This window comes from Zonotrichia leucophrys, chromosome 2 (genome assembly GCF_028769735.1).
Source record: "Zonotrichia leucophrys gambelii isolate GWCS_2022_RI chromosome 2, RI_Zleu_2.0, whole genome shotgun sequence".
Classification (NCBI taxonomy): domain Eukaryota; kingdom Metazoa; phylum Chordata; class Aves; order Passeriformes; family Passerellidae; genus Zonotrichia; species Zonotrichia leucophrys.
The window spans coordinates 136,277,558-136,292,542 of NC_088171.1; the positions used below are offsets into that span (position 1 = coordinate 136,277,558).

Below are 14,985 nucleotides of genomic sequence, written 5' to 3' on the forward strand. Positions count from 1 at the left end.
AACCTGAAGCAGATTAGATCTACAGATGTCAGCCTTAGTGGCTTCCGCCTTGAGTAAGTTTTATGTTCCCTCACCTTTGTGAAGGATCCTCCTTCTCTCTCCAGAAGTGTCCTGTTGCAAAAGGACTACAGAAAGAGTGAAGCAGTTGCTGTGAATAGTTGCATGTTCTGTGTAGAGCATAAGGTAAACTTGGCATTAAAGAGCAGCTTCATTACCTGAAACAGTAAGAATTCACCCTAGTTTGTGCTCCTGGATGAAGCAAGGAGGTGTGCAGGGTCTGAACTTGGGCTGAAGCGAACCCTGCATTCAGTTACAGGATCTAATTTGCTTGCAGGGAGTATGTGATTGACAGAAATAAGAGTGTGAGGAAGACCATGTGGATTTTAGCTGGTCTTTAGTGCAGCCCTATCCATCTCTATATGATGTGCTAGCTCCTCTTCTTCAGCTGAACATTCAGGTTATTACTTCCCTCCATTCCTGCACTCATTTGCTCACCTTTGCCCTGGCTTTGTGGCTCTTTTTTTTAAAAAAAAATATTATCTTCCCCCAGAAGGGATTTTGCTTGAGTTGATTTGCTTCTCTGCAAATAACCTAGTAAAAGCAAGAAAGAGACTTTTAATAATGCTGTTTCATAAACATAAAGAAAGAGAATTGTAATGTGCATCAATAGAAGCTTTTTCTCAGATTGTCCTCTGCATGCCCTCACTGGTGGTTTGTTGCTACACAAATCATCTGGGGTACTAGAGTGAGTAGGATACAGTGGCATGAGCAAGCAGTAGGAGGTGAAGAATTTTACTGGGGGAAGGAAAGAAGGCATTTCCAGACTCTTCAGTTAAGTGTACAAGGGAAGGGATATCCTTGAACAGTAATAAAGGAGGTAACTTTTAGGCAGTTGAGAGAAAGCCAGGACTGAGAACAGAAGTCAAGTGCTAGATTTCAAACTAATTATGCTAGTGAGGATGAATAAATATATTTTCCTTTGCATTTTGTTGACTGTGCCTCATTCATGGGACAAGAAATAAAGCCCAGATCCACAGCTAAACTGCGGCCATTTCTGTGCCACATGTTCAGCAGACACCAGCTTTCATGAGCAGGGCAAAGGCAGAGATCTGTGCTGCATGTGTGGGACAGTGCATCTCTGGTGCCATAATAAGGACTTAACCTGTTTGTATTTGAGCTGTTCTTTGTGTGCTGGATAGGCTTGTTAGCATTTAAAACCGTTTTTTGATGTAATGTTGGCTGAGTATAGAATTGAACAGTAGCATTGTTAGGACTTGAGAAGAGGCAGTCTCAGAAATGTAGCTTGTGGTGAAGCATGACTATCCAGCTTCCTAATCACTGACTGCAAGACAAGTTTCTTCCAAGATCAGTGGAACTAATGCAGATTCATTGCACACCCAGGTGTGTTATGACTCTTTTTTATCTCTCCATTTTCTCTGCAAAATCCTTAGGGCAACAGTGGTACCTGGTTTGGAGTTTTCCTGAGTTGGTTGGTAACTGACAGTTGTAATATATGGTGAATTCTTTTCTTTGTGAGAGAAAATTATTTAAGGTCTCTGCCTCTCTATCTACCAATAGATTTTCTTTGGTTTTCGTTCATACAATTCTTATCTGTTTTAGCACCCCCTTTTCTGCAACTTTGTGGGCACTCACAATCTTGAAATCCTTGAAACTTCCTCACTATTCAAGAGAATCTCTGTAGATGCTTGCACAAGCCTTCTTATTGACTTACTAGTTTGCAAAACAAATGACCAATTATTTTGTATTTTAATCCCTTGCTTAAATTGTTTTCTCGTGTGCAGGTGATGCATGTTACGTACTGACCTTTACTGCATTGTTCACTAAGATCCATTTTGCTCTAAGTTAATTGCATAGTTCTTTTAGTCCCCTTATGTGTCAGTATTCTCGTATTCTATACCTGTACAGGATTTGTGGTAACCTGGCCTTACTTATTCACTAGATGGGTTCATTTTTCAATGAGTCTCTGTTGCTAGCATGAATTCAGGAGCTGCTTTTACCAAGTGTACTTTTATTAAAACAGAATGAGAAAATGCTTCAGAAATAATTTTGCTCTCCAGTCACCGTGTCTGCTTTTTATAATGAAATCTTGTTGCTATTATAAAGGCTGAACTTGCATTACTGAGACACCAAGGTCTGTCTAGCATAGTGATGACATGCAGTCTGCCTCCTGAAGAGCAGGTGTAAAAGAAACTGTTTACAGCATTTGCTAAAGTCTGTAAGATAAGAGATGGTAAGTGGATATTGTCATATATAAAATAAATAGTTTCCAGTAGGAAAATTGTAAAAAAAGGAATAAGGAAGTTTTTTTGCTGAAGAAACTTAATTACATACCTATCCTGGTGGGATGAGGGTCTCAGAAGGCAAACTCAACCCATAGAAGAAGAGAATTTCTTATTCTGGGCTTAGTGTTTCTGTTCTGTAAAGAACTAAGGGGTCTCTTCTCTCTACACTCAAGATTTTTTTTGGCCTTCAATCGAATTATGAGTTTAGTTTGATTCCAGATATGAAAGTGCTGAGTTACTCATTTGGATTTCTTGATATATTTCTGTCATTGTACAAGACTTTATACCATCTTACAGCTAAAGTTTGTTAGAGAGATTTGTGAAGTGTAGTAGCTTGTCTCAGAAAACATGCTTTTTCTGTGTTCTTTTTTGGCTTTAGTTTTGTACATTTTTAAATTGTTTCTGGAGAGAGTGAATGGCTTAGAGTAGTAGTTGGCTCGATACCATGGGATAACCACCCCATTGTCCAGCTAGAGATGTTCAGGGATAGTTGTCTCAGGAATGCCATTACCTTAAGTTTTCTTGCTAATAATAATTCTGAAGAGGTAAAAAGGCAAAAGCCTGACAAGTCACAGTTAAAAATTAAAATGGATGCTCTTCCTCTGAACACTTTATCCCCTTGGGCCTCTGTCCAGTTTCTACACCTGTGTCCCCTTTGCTCTGCCCTTCCTGCCCTCTGGATCTGGCTCTGTGTCCACTCCTTGCTGCTGGGCTATCACCTGTCCTGCCCAGCTGTTGGGCACGTCCCACTGCTTTAACAAAGACTTGATTGTAAATTTCGTATCTTGTAAGAAGCTGGGTTTTTGTTTATTTGATTAATGATTAGTAGTCATTATAACAAGAGGCTAGAAAGACAAGCAACAGGAGGGACCTGCAGGTGCAGGTGGTGTCTATCTGCCAAGCCTTGCTGCCTGTGTCTGTCTGAGCTTTGTGTGCAGAGCTCCAGGTACAGCTCAGCAGCAGCAGCAGCAGTTTACAGTGCACTCCCCAGCTCAATACTGGCCTCCCTTTTGGCACAGCATCTTTGGAATTGCTTGGTGCTGCTTTTTGATGCTGACCAACAGAAGCAGATAGCTAGACCCTAATGTTACTTCAGTTAAATACTTTGGGATTTCAGCCTTACAGGAGGTTTGTGATAAATTCGTGTGACCTGTACTGAAGTAGAAAAGGTTCTGACTGATTTGCTGGGCTTCTTTGCTCTGTGTGAGTGCTGCTGATCTGGTGGCCATTAGACAGACAGATTTGAAGAACAGAGTGGGCAAAATCTTGAATTTACTTGCTCAGCAGGTTGCCAGCAGTATTTACTAGGTTGCAACATAAGCAGCAGATTGTATTTATGGGAAACTTTGACTGCATTTTCAGCTGGTTCCAAGTGATGTGTTGGGGGAGCTGTGCAAATTTACATTAGGTGAACAGAGGACTATATGGAGAAGTACTTCTGGTAGGCAAAAGCCAGACAGTTTCTTAAAACTAGAATCTGATTGATGAGGCAGATGAACCATCCATAGGAGTTACAGAAACTCATTACTATGGAAGACATTTCTGCCAGACAAAGTAGTCAAAATAGTCCTAAATTTTATAGTACAAATTAAAGCCATCTTTATTTGCTGTTTTTAATCTTGTTTTTTACAATTGTAGAAATGGTAGTAACTGCTCAGGTCAGATATTTTTTAAATAATTCCATGTTTGCTAGAGATACGCAGAGCTGCTAATGAAGTATAAGCTTCTTGAAATACAACAGGGGCTTTGCAGTGCAGATCCATCTTGCTCATTTGGTCAGTGTGAGGAGGCATCTCAATCTGAGCAAGACTTTAGTGTTTTCAGTCTGAATATCTCCTCTCTGATCAACCCAGATAAAGCAGGTTGTGAGTAAAGGCAAGCAAAAAGCCTCAGGGATTCTGTCTGACTGCTCTGGACTGAAATGTAGCCTCTGGAAGTGTATAGAACTCTCAGTGAAAATGCTGACTGCAAAATTTGATGTGATTGGAGGTTTGATTTACTTTTGACAAAGAAATGGGCAATGATGGAAGGAGCAAGTCCAGTGAGAGCTGCTGTCCAAAGGTGTTTTTCCCTAGAAATACTTGATAAATCTTTGTGACTACTGAAATGACTGAAATGATATTTTGACCTTTTTTATAAGGTCCCTGCTATGTCCAACCTGAGTTTGTTAATGTTCAAGCTATATGGATGAACTTTTGTCTGTCCTTTTCAACAATGTGGCATTTTATGGTAGGAGTAGTAGGTGGATTGTATGGACTTACCTCTTAGCATTGTGCAGCTAGTCTGTGGAATGAATACATAAAATGGAGCTTGCAAGGTTGCCAGTATTTGACACATGAAAGTTTTGTAAGGATTGTTCGAGCTTGGGTGGGTATCTCCTGTGCCTGCTTTTTGTCTCTGAATAGCAGAAGCTAGCATATGACTATGATGCACACAGAACAGGGCACATGAGTAAGAAGATGCTATTTTTACTCGATCACTTTTTAGAATAGAACAATTGTTATTGCATGTAACTCAAGTACTTGCCAAATACGCTTTAATGTAGCCTTAATTGATCTGCCTAAAGTTTTAAGCAGCCAGCAGTATTCCCACTGAAACACATAGTTATGAAAGGTTTGACACAGTAGGCAGCGAGTGCACAGAGGTAGTGATTGATCATAGATTTATCTGCTAAGCCTTGAGCCTACAGATGGAGAGACAAAGACTTCCCATCTGCCCATGCAAAACTGTGGATATATCAAGGCTGTGTTTTGAAGAGTGCCTTCAGGCTTTTTTCCAGACAGGATTCACAGAGTACCCTCTAGGAAAAGACAAGGCTTGCCCCAGATGCCAGTAACTTGCGATGGCTCTTGGTGACTTCTGTGTACCATCAGGCATGCTCAGACAAGCTGTCTCTTGGCTGCTTGCCATCTGGGAGGCAGGCAGGCATGGGAGGAAGGTAGCTGGGGGGACAGAGCATTCTTATTGCCCTGTGAGCTCTTTTTTGAAACTGTGTGTGCACCCTGGAGAGATCTGTGTGGGTGTGGAACTGGCTCACGTGTATGGGCCAGCTTCTGCAGGGCAACAAATTAATTATCTTGCTCTGTATACATGGAAAAGACTTGAGTTTGTGTTCCACCATATATAAAAAGTACTTAGTGTATTGCTTCTAGTTTTTTAGGACAGATGTGGGGTAATTTTTCCATTTTAGATGCTCTGCTAACTATTTTTCTCACAGAGCTTTTCACTCTCATAACTTGGCAGATCTCAGCAGTCTTTTTAGATGCTGGAAAAGTGGATATTAGATTCAGCTCTACCATTCGGTTAGGAGTACAAGAGCACTTAAGTACCTTTGTTTTAAATAATAGTTTGTTTCATAAATGTAATCTTTGGATCTATGTTATTGTGTCTGCCAGCACCATTTATTATGTGCTCGTTGCTGTGCAGTCAGAGCTCTGCAGAACATCCACCCTCCTTCCTCAAAAGGAAACAAGTTCCCACCACAAAGCTTTCAATACAAGTTGAACAACCATTGTCGGGGGAGCATGAAGAAAGATTAATCAACTGAGGTGGGGTTTCCAGCAGGGAAAGGAGAATATAAGTGATCTGAATCTGGATGAAGGGTTGTATTACTGAGATATGGATGATACATGAATATTGAGATTGTATGGAAGAATATTGGAAGAGGTTCTGTTTCAAAATCTAATGATACTGCTGATAGCGGTATTAGGCTGATACTGTGAGCTGATTTGGAGCGTGTTGATGTACTGTTAAAATTTGGGACTGATCAGGTGGAGCAGTTTGGTGGAATGAAGAGGTGCTGAGGCAGCAGGGATACTGTCAAAGGAGCAGTGTGGGAAAACGGTCTGAAAGCAGAGGGCAGGATGAGCTAGTGTTAGCCAGTACCAGAGTAAAGAGGAGTAATGGTCTGAACAATATTTTAGCCAGAAACTACTCTGTCTGGAGTAAGATTTTTTTTTCCAGATGAATGCCATTAAGTCCTAAAAGAAATTTAGGATGTGTCAGCTAAGAGTCAAAGCCCCATGGGCTGTGGTGAAGTTAGTGATTTGTGATTTTTTTTTAAGAGCTGTTTAGACTCAGTTCTATGGGATGTTAACCCTGAGTGCTGTCAGCCCACCAAGCCCCATTAGGTTTGATAGTTGGTCCTGGGTTTTGAGCTGACCTTATCTAGCTAAATTTATATAAGATGTAGATTTAAGAGAATAAATTATTGACCAAACATTGACCTCTTTGGCTGCCTTTAACAAATCTTGAAAGGGAACCATTTTGGTTTGTACTGACATTTAAAAGGAGGCAAGAACTCCACCTCTCTGCCACAAAGATAGATCTATGTATTCTGTGTGGTAACAGGAAATAACAGACCCATGCAAGGAAATATTCCTTGTTCCTATTCTCTGTGTAGCTGAGGGTTGCAGGTAGCACTAAGAGAAAATAATAGAGCTGGCTACCTAAAGATGTATTGTAACAAAGAAAGAGAAACTTGGCCAAGGGACTGAGATACTTACTCTTCTTAGGAGATAAATACCCCTAGAAAAAAGTTGTCTTTCCCCACTTCCCTCCTCCACCCTTCAATATTAGCAACTCTGGAAAAGTCGCCCAGGGCAGCCTGTGTTTCTCTTAACCACTCACCTGTTTTCAATTAAAAGGCAGTGGGCATCTCTGTAATTGCTAGCAGCCTCTTCCATTTTTTCCCTTTTGTATCCTGAAGGAGCCCAGTAAAAGGCATTGCTGAAAAAGCACTAGCATTCATTACTCTTGAATGCATGATGGGCTAAGAGTCAAGCAGCATCTTGCTAAGTGACTTATTTCATTTTTAAGCCATCCAGGTGCTTATAGACTTATAAAACCATTGAAGTTGGAAAAGAGCTTTAAAATCAAGACCTGCCCTTAACCCAGTACTGACAAGTCCACCACTAAACCGTGTCCTCAAGTGCCATGTCTACATGTTTTTTTAAATACTTTCAAGGATGTTGACTGCACCACTTCCCTGGGCAGCCTATTCCAATGCCTGGCAACCATTTCTTCCATGAAGAAATTTTTCCTAATACCCGATCTAAACTTCCCCTAGCCCAGCTTGAGGACTTTTCCTCTGATCCTGTCCCTTGTTACCTAGGGGAAGAGGCCAACCCCCACTGGCTGCAGCCTCCTCTCAGGGAGTTGTAGGGAGTGACAAGGTCCCCCCTGGGCCTCCTTTTCTCCAGGCCACACACCCCCAGTTCCCTCAGCTGCTCCTCACCTGAGCTGTGCTCCAGACCCTTCCCCAGCTCTGTTGCCCTTCTCTGGACACCCTCCAGCCCCTCAATGTCCTTCTTGTGGTGAAAGGCCCAGAACTGGGCACAGGATTTTAGGTACAGCCTCACCAGTGCTGAGTACAGAGGGACAATCCCTGTCCTGCTCCTGCTGGCCACACTGTGTCTGATCCAGGCCAGGATGCCATTGGCCTTCTTGGCCACCTGGGCACACCCTGGCTCATGTTCAGTCACTGCTGACCAGCACCCCCAGGTCCTTTCCCAAGGGGCAGCTTTCCAGCCACTGTTCCCAGCCTGTAGGACTGCAGGGGGTTGTTGTGACCCAAGTGCAGGACCCAGCACTTGGCCTTGTTGAATCTCACACCACTGGCCTTGGGCCGCTGATCCAGCCTGTCCAGATCCCTCTGTAGAGCCCTCCTACCTTCCAGCAGTGGGATCAGCACTCCCAACCAACTTGGTGTCATCTGCAATCTTTCTGAAGGTACCCTTGATCCCCTCATCCAGACTGGTGATAGATATTAAATAGAACTGGCTGTGGGGAGCACCACTTGTGACCAGTCACCAGCTTGATGTAACTCCATTCACTACCACTCTCTGGGCCTGGCCACTCAGCCAGGTTTTTGCCCAGTGAACAGTTCCCCAATGCAAGCCATGAAAAGCCATTTCTCTAAGAGAAGGCTGTGGACGACAGTATCAAAGTCGAAGTAGACAACATCCACAGCCTTTCCCTCATCCACCAAGTGTGTCATGTGGTTATACATAGAAGGAGGTAAGGTTAGTAATCATGCTGCCATGTTATCAAAACCTGTATCATTTGCTCCCTCTAATGCACGGTAAATTAGTGCCATAACCCAGAAGGGTCTCCTTGTTGATGCCATGCCACCCTTCTCCCTAATCTCTATTGTTTGGGAGCACTGGGAAGGGAGGAGTGGCAATTCACAGGAGACTTGCTGCTGGCAGTGTTCTTCCAGGCAGTTTTAAGGCCCACTGTGCTCCCTAATTTCTCTTTGGTGAGCACTGGAACTGGGCTGACAGCCAAAATCTGCCTGCTTCTGAATGTTGCTGTAGTGTGTTGGGGTTTCAAAGGTGTCTCTAGGAGTCTTTCTATTCAGCTAGGGAAGATCCTGGCAGAAAACAGTTGGAGGAATTTTTATGGATTGCATTCGATACCAAATGTCTTTTCACTGCTGATCAGCCCTTGCTGGAGCAGGGTGTGGTGGGAGGGGAATACTTTTACAGGTCGGTTATGATACATTTTTTTGTACTGGGGGGAATTAATTAGGTTATTAACAGAACAGTTTTTATTCTCAGTGTTCTGTGAAAATACTCAGTCTTGGTGCATCACATCTATCTTTCTGTGGTCTGGAGGACAGGCAGAGTTGTTAGTAGTTGTTTCCTTTGGGTAGGTTAATATGATCTAGAGGAGCTAGATAACAGTAGGTAGATATAATCTAGGAGAGAGAGAATTTTTTTGGTGTCTTGAGGCACACTGATATAAATATAAACCACAGAATCAAATTTCTTTTTAAGTTCCCTCAGTAGGTGTTCCTGTCCTTGGCTTGCAGATGTAGGTATTGTAGTAGTTGCAGAGATCACTTACCTTTTAGAAATATTTGGATGTTTTTAAAGATCTCAAGGCAAAATGATCAACATTTTGGCCTCTGCTTTAATTCTGTACCAAGGAACTCTTGTTATTTAGGCTGAAAGTTTTCAGTTAAGACTCTAGGATTTAAGCTGAATAGATTTTCAAAAGGTGCTGAAGTTAAATAACCCTTTGCTTTCACTGGCAGCTTGAGTCAGTTTCCTGTGAGAGACCTTCAAGGGCTGATGTGTAGCTGGTAGAAACTGGTAGTTCTGATTTCTTCCCCAGCTCCCCATCCTTTGCTTCTAAGTCAAGCATGAGTAAAAGGGCAGCTTTTATTTTGGCTGTACATTGTAGTTTACGTTTCTATTCAGATCTATCAAACATTGCACCACAGTATCTGAGCAAAGTTCTTTTGTACACAGGGCAAGTTGGGACCATTAATTACAAGTAGTGCTAAAAGTAGCCCAGTTATGCAGGAACATAAATGCAAAAGTCAGTCACATAAAGGGGAAGTTATCACACATTTTTAAAATCACTACTATGTGTGTGAGTGCTGAAACTGTGAAAATTTGGGCAGAAAGCAAGCTACTGCCATAGTTCTAAAAGGGCATTTCTGTTGTATGCTTTGCATTTGTTTTAATTTTTTTTTCCTCTGGATGCTTTCCTTATTCTGCTGTCATTAGTCCCTCCCTCATTATATACTCCCAGGGAGTACAGCTCTCTTGCTTGTTAGGATGGTGTAGGTGGTAACTTGCAATGGTACAAAGGACTGAAGGAGAAATAATCAGCTGGGTAAGTCATTACTCTGTGCAGAGACTGCCTTGCTGATTTTTTTGTGCATGGCTTACTTATCCCACTTTCTTTAAGACCTAGAATGTTGTAGGAATTGAAAATGTAATAGAAAACCTTCAACTTGTTTGCCTAGAAAGGAAAAAAATGTATGGTTGGATGATGAGCATTTAATAAAAGCTCCAAGTTGAGGGTCTTGGATGCTCTAGTGAATCCAGCAGAGCGCAGTTCTGCACGGTAGCCTGCACTAAATCAATTTATACAGTGCTGCATTCCTCTCTTTTTCTTTCTCAAATATCTCACCTTGAATCCACATCAAAGTACAGATGGTTCATTTGCTGTGGTCTGACACAGCTCTGGTTACCGCATGTCACTTTCTCAGTACTTTGTGCTAAATGTTTGAACCATTGGGTTCTTCTTTCCTAAAGCAATGTTTCTCATATTTTTTCCCAGCTCTAAAGCAATGTTTCTCCTATTTTTTCCCAGCTATCCATTGCAATCTGAATCCAAATGGTATTGATCACCCTGTCCCCACAGAAGGCATTAACCTGCAGCTAGAAGGCGAAGGAGTTGATTCGCTGGCAGTGAAGAACACTGGTACTCCCAAAGGGCCCGAGTCAAAAGACACACCCAAGAGACAAGTGGAGCCAGAAATATCTAAGGTAGGTAGAATTGCCTTCTTATTTATTTTGATGAGTCTTTAAGAATCCAGGCTTCTTGAAGTCCTGGCTTCTGCTTGAAAAGCATTTATCATCCTGTTAAAGACATATAAAGGTGTAAAAATAGCAGTCTGAGGAAATGGGTGTTACAGAAGCAAGGTACTGCTGTGGAGTTGTAGCATACACACATCTTGGATATTGCACTATTCTGTTTTTCTCTAAAGGAAGATAATTAAAGTAATGGGATCACTCTTTTTCAGACACTGGAGACTTTTTCCAAATTACTTGGGTAACAAGCAGAATGGGCACAGAAATGTTTTTCTTGAGGGTTTTTTTTTCTTTTTTTTTTTCTTGGGTGAGGTAAAGGAGGAGAAAAGTTCTGTGGATATATGAATATGTGGATTTTTGTATGGGTGACTGATTTTAATAATCTGCTAACTCATTTTAGGTAAAATACCAGGCCAGTTCTTCCATGTCTGATGAGACCGTGAGCAAACGTAGTTTAGAGATGAGCTCCTGAAAGCAAATGTGTCTGTTCTTACTCATAAGCTTCTACTTCTTGTATGAGTGCAGCAGACATGACTACCAAGTGCAAGGGAATGTGTGTACTAAAGAGACTTTGGTATAGGACAGTAATTTGTCATATTAGATACATTTTTACCTGGAATCACAGAATATTCTGAGCTGGGAGGCATCCCACAAGGATCATCAAATCCAGCTCCTAAGTGGATGGCCCATACAGGGATTGAACCCACAAGCTTGGCATTACTAGCACTAGGCTCTAACCAAGGAAGCTGGTCTCAGGGTCAAAGGAAAGATAAGAGAATGTTATAAAATAATTGAGAAATATTCTTTAAAAGCCTTATCAGTATTTTTGATTCTTATAGGCCTGACACCAGGAGTTTGGGGGTAATTTCTACAGAGTGGAAAATTGAGTCTTTATTGAATCTGACACTTTGAGAGTTATTAGAGCAAATAAAATTAGTGTCTTTTTTCTAACAGGTTCAAAAAGGCAATAGAAATTATTTCAATGACTGAACAAATAGGAGCATTTCCTACTGCCAACAGTACAATAAACTTAAAAAATAATACACATATGATTGTGATGTATTTCACTTTTGGAATAAAATAGTAATACATGTTTTGAGTAATTTCCTTGACAATTAAGGTTTGGTATGAATTCTCCATTCTATTTTTTATCTAAAATCTCTAGTTTAAAGTTATTACAATGTAACTAGTTTCATTCTGACTTAATGCATCAAACTAGATCCTTCATTACAGGCTTGCAGCAATTAAAAAACCCCTGCCACCTGCAATCTGTTAGGTGGCCATTTATCAACCACCTTGCTGATTTGTTATGAACCCTTGGAGAACAGGTTCATGGTTACTAATTTGAAATATCCATTTGGTAACAAGATCACCAGATTTTGGATGGGTTTTGAGACAAAGCTCAGCAAATAAGGGATTTGCCCAGCTGTTCACAAAGGCAGGCTAACCCTGCTCATGTTTCAACATCAGCAGATAAAAATCTGCCCTGTATTGAAGGCTGAGGGGGTGTGGTAAACTTGGAAACCATACAAACTTGGGAGTGAAGAAACTAAATGGTGCAGTAGGGCTCCCAATTGAGAATGGGCTTGTGTGTAGCTGACATGGAATACAGTCATATCAAATTGTCTTTGCTTGCGAAAGACTTATCCTAATGAAAAATCAGAGCAAATTACATCAGTGATTTCATGTAAGCGAGCCTGCTGTCGCTGTCTGAGCTGTGATTGTTGGACTGATGAATATAAAACAGGCTGTCCTTGCTGGAGATGGCTGGGGAAGAGGGGAAGTGTGGTGCTCTCAAAGTACTGAAATCCAGTATTTGTTTTCCACATGTGATTGCAGTAGCTTTATTTAGAAAACTGGGCATGATTCAGATTTAAAAACAAACAAACCAACCGATTTTTTGCTTAATGGAATAAGCTTAACATAGTAACATCAAGCAAATGGATTAGACTATTTTTCTAAAATTATTGCTGCCTTGTTAGTAACTTTGTCTTTTATGTGTGCATTAATTTAGTGATGTTTTTCATCTGGATTCATGTTATAGGCTGAGGTGGCCTGTCTTTTCTGGCTTGCTCTGCCTTAAATTTAAATACTGGTTTGCTTTGTCCTCTGAAATGGGAGTATGGAGTTGGACTTCAGCTTGTGTAGCTTTAAGAGTTGAATTAAGCTGCCATTAGGAAACTTCATCCATACAATCACATATGTATAGTGGAAAGAGGAGCAGGGATTCAGGAAAGTTTTGTAAATAAAACATTGTGAACAGAGCTATTTGTTTTATATTTCCATTGCACAGTTGTTTTTAAAAGGATTTCTTTGCAGTCCTGCATATTCAAATAATATTAACACACTCATTCACAGTAGTGAGACCTGTGTTACACAAAGCAGTGCAATGTATTGAATATAATTTAAGATGCCTCCTAGGCTCTTGTTCCTGCTTTCAGCTTTCTAATTTGTCATCAAGATCACTTTACAGCACTTTAAACATTTGGTTTTGCTGTCCAAAGAAATGAACAAAATCTCCTTTCTAATGAAATGTGTCCTTTCTTTTCTGTCCTCAGCTATGAAATTAAAGAACAGTAGTAACTCATGGGTTACAGACAGATTTAAAGTTCCTTTTTATGCAGCTACTGTAACGTAAATATGGGAGTACAAGTGTTTGTTTCTATATTTGGGATGCACACAACAGAAAGTGTAGCTCCAGTGAAGGATCGCTCATTTATAAGTTCCTGATGAATATGGAATTTAATATTTATAGGCTGACTGAGGTAAAATTATAATGGAAAATGGAACAATGCTCTTAGTCTCCCTCAGCTGGTTCCCTAAGGAACCACCTTGTTACAAATATGAGCAAGTCCAAAACTGGCAAGATTATTCATAGCTAAACTAATGTCTGTAATCTAGTCAGACTCTGATAATCTTCAGGATAGAATACAAATTAAGGAACAGATACTAACTGTAAAAATGCTTCATTTTTTATTTATATATATATATCAATATACATATTTTCTTGATCAGTAACTGATTTTTCAGCATTCCTGGTATATAAAAACAATTCAGGCAGTTGAGTGGTCACTTTCACAGAGCAGTAAAAGTCACTGGAGAAAGCAAGGATGGTTTTTAACATGCATTTAAAAATATAAATTATTTCTCTACCACCTATGTTTAAGCAATGTTATATGTGTTTTCTGGAATTCTTATCTTTTTCGTTGAAATGTTACTTCTGGCTCTTATGTCTCATCTGTTTGGTTTCAATTCCATAGTCACAGAGTAGAATTCTGTTAAAAACAAGCTAACAAAGGTTTTGCTATAATTTTGGAATCCTGTACTTCTCTGAGTATAGGCAGCTTTTCGAAGGAGATTCAGAAAATGATCTCTTACAGCAGTATTGACTTTTATCAAGTCCTCCCCCATGATGCACTCACAAAGCCTTGTTGATGGTGGGTGTGAGACCCAGATCTGGGCTGTTGCTCATTAGGAGGTTATTTATTCAGGGAGTTTTCTTTCCTGAGTAAGGTGTGCATACTTGGTGACACATTTTGTCTCATTATGTGGTAGCAGCAATAGCTTTTTTTTTTTTTTAAGGCTTTTTAATGGCAACTACTGCTTTTAGGCTTTTTATGTTGTGTTAGCAATTGCAGGGTTTTTTTTTTTATTTGACTTGAGAGAAATTAACAGTCCTTTAAAATGGTCACGAAAACTATGAAAAGAAACTGGTAAAAGAAGTGAGAAGCTTTTATCTTGTCTTTTGTTGATAACTGCTATATAGACATCAGTAAACTATGTTTTGTTGCAGTGTAGCTCATTAGTTCTTTTGGTTGCTTTTGCTTTCTAAAAAAAACCCCTTTTTTAAAATTATATTGAACAGTACTGAAGGGCTGACTGAACTCAGTACCAAGAGGATAAGAATTCATCTCAGCTTACTGGGCTCAGTTCAGGACTGACTGGGGTGGAAACAGCTCCTCTGGCTCCCCTGGCAGGGATATGCTCTGCTCAGCAAGTGGGAGGGGTGGAGGGTGTCAAGTGTGTGGTGAAAAGTTGAAGCACAGAGAGTAAGGATTTTAAGTAATAAAGGTGCTACAGAATTCCTAGAAATATTACAATTTTGTCAGTTATTTAAATAAAAAAGTCTTGGTACTGTTCTCTAACAAGAGACTAGGAAATCTTCTAGAAGAATTCTCCAGTTTTTTAATTCGTGGCTTCTGCTTCACAGTGTTTATCCCTTTTGGTCAAGCTTATCAAATGGGTTGGATGAGAAAGACAGTGTTAGGCCAGTCTGGGTGAGCCTGTAAGCAATCTGATCCCATGGCAGGGGGCTAGAACTAGATGATCATTATGGTCCCTTCCAACCCAAA

At 40.5% G+C, this 14,985-nt stretch overlaps 1 protein-coding gene across 2 annotated transcripts in view; it reads left to right on the forward strand.

Moving 5' to 3' along the window:
• The window catches only part of SAMD12 (sterile alpha motif domain containing 12), a 177,004-nt gene that overhangs the window by 7,481 nt on the left and 154,538 nt on the right, over window positions 1-14,985 (forward strand). For both annotated transcript variants that reach the window (XR_010439244.1, XM_064706578.1), the window contains exon 2: window positions 10,413-10,588. Coding sequence is in view for 1 of the 2 variants with exons in the window: in XM_064706578.1 (XP_064562648.1) it covers window positions 10,413-10,588 (176 nt within the window). In the remaining variant the exon portion in view is untranslated. The remainder of the gene's footprint in view (window positions 1-10,412; window positions 10,589-14,985) is intronic.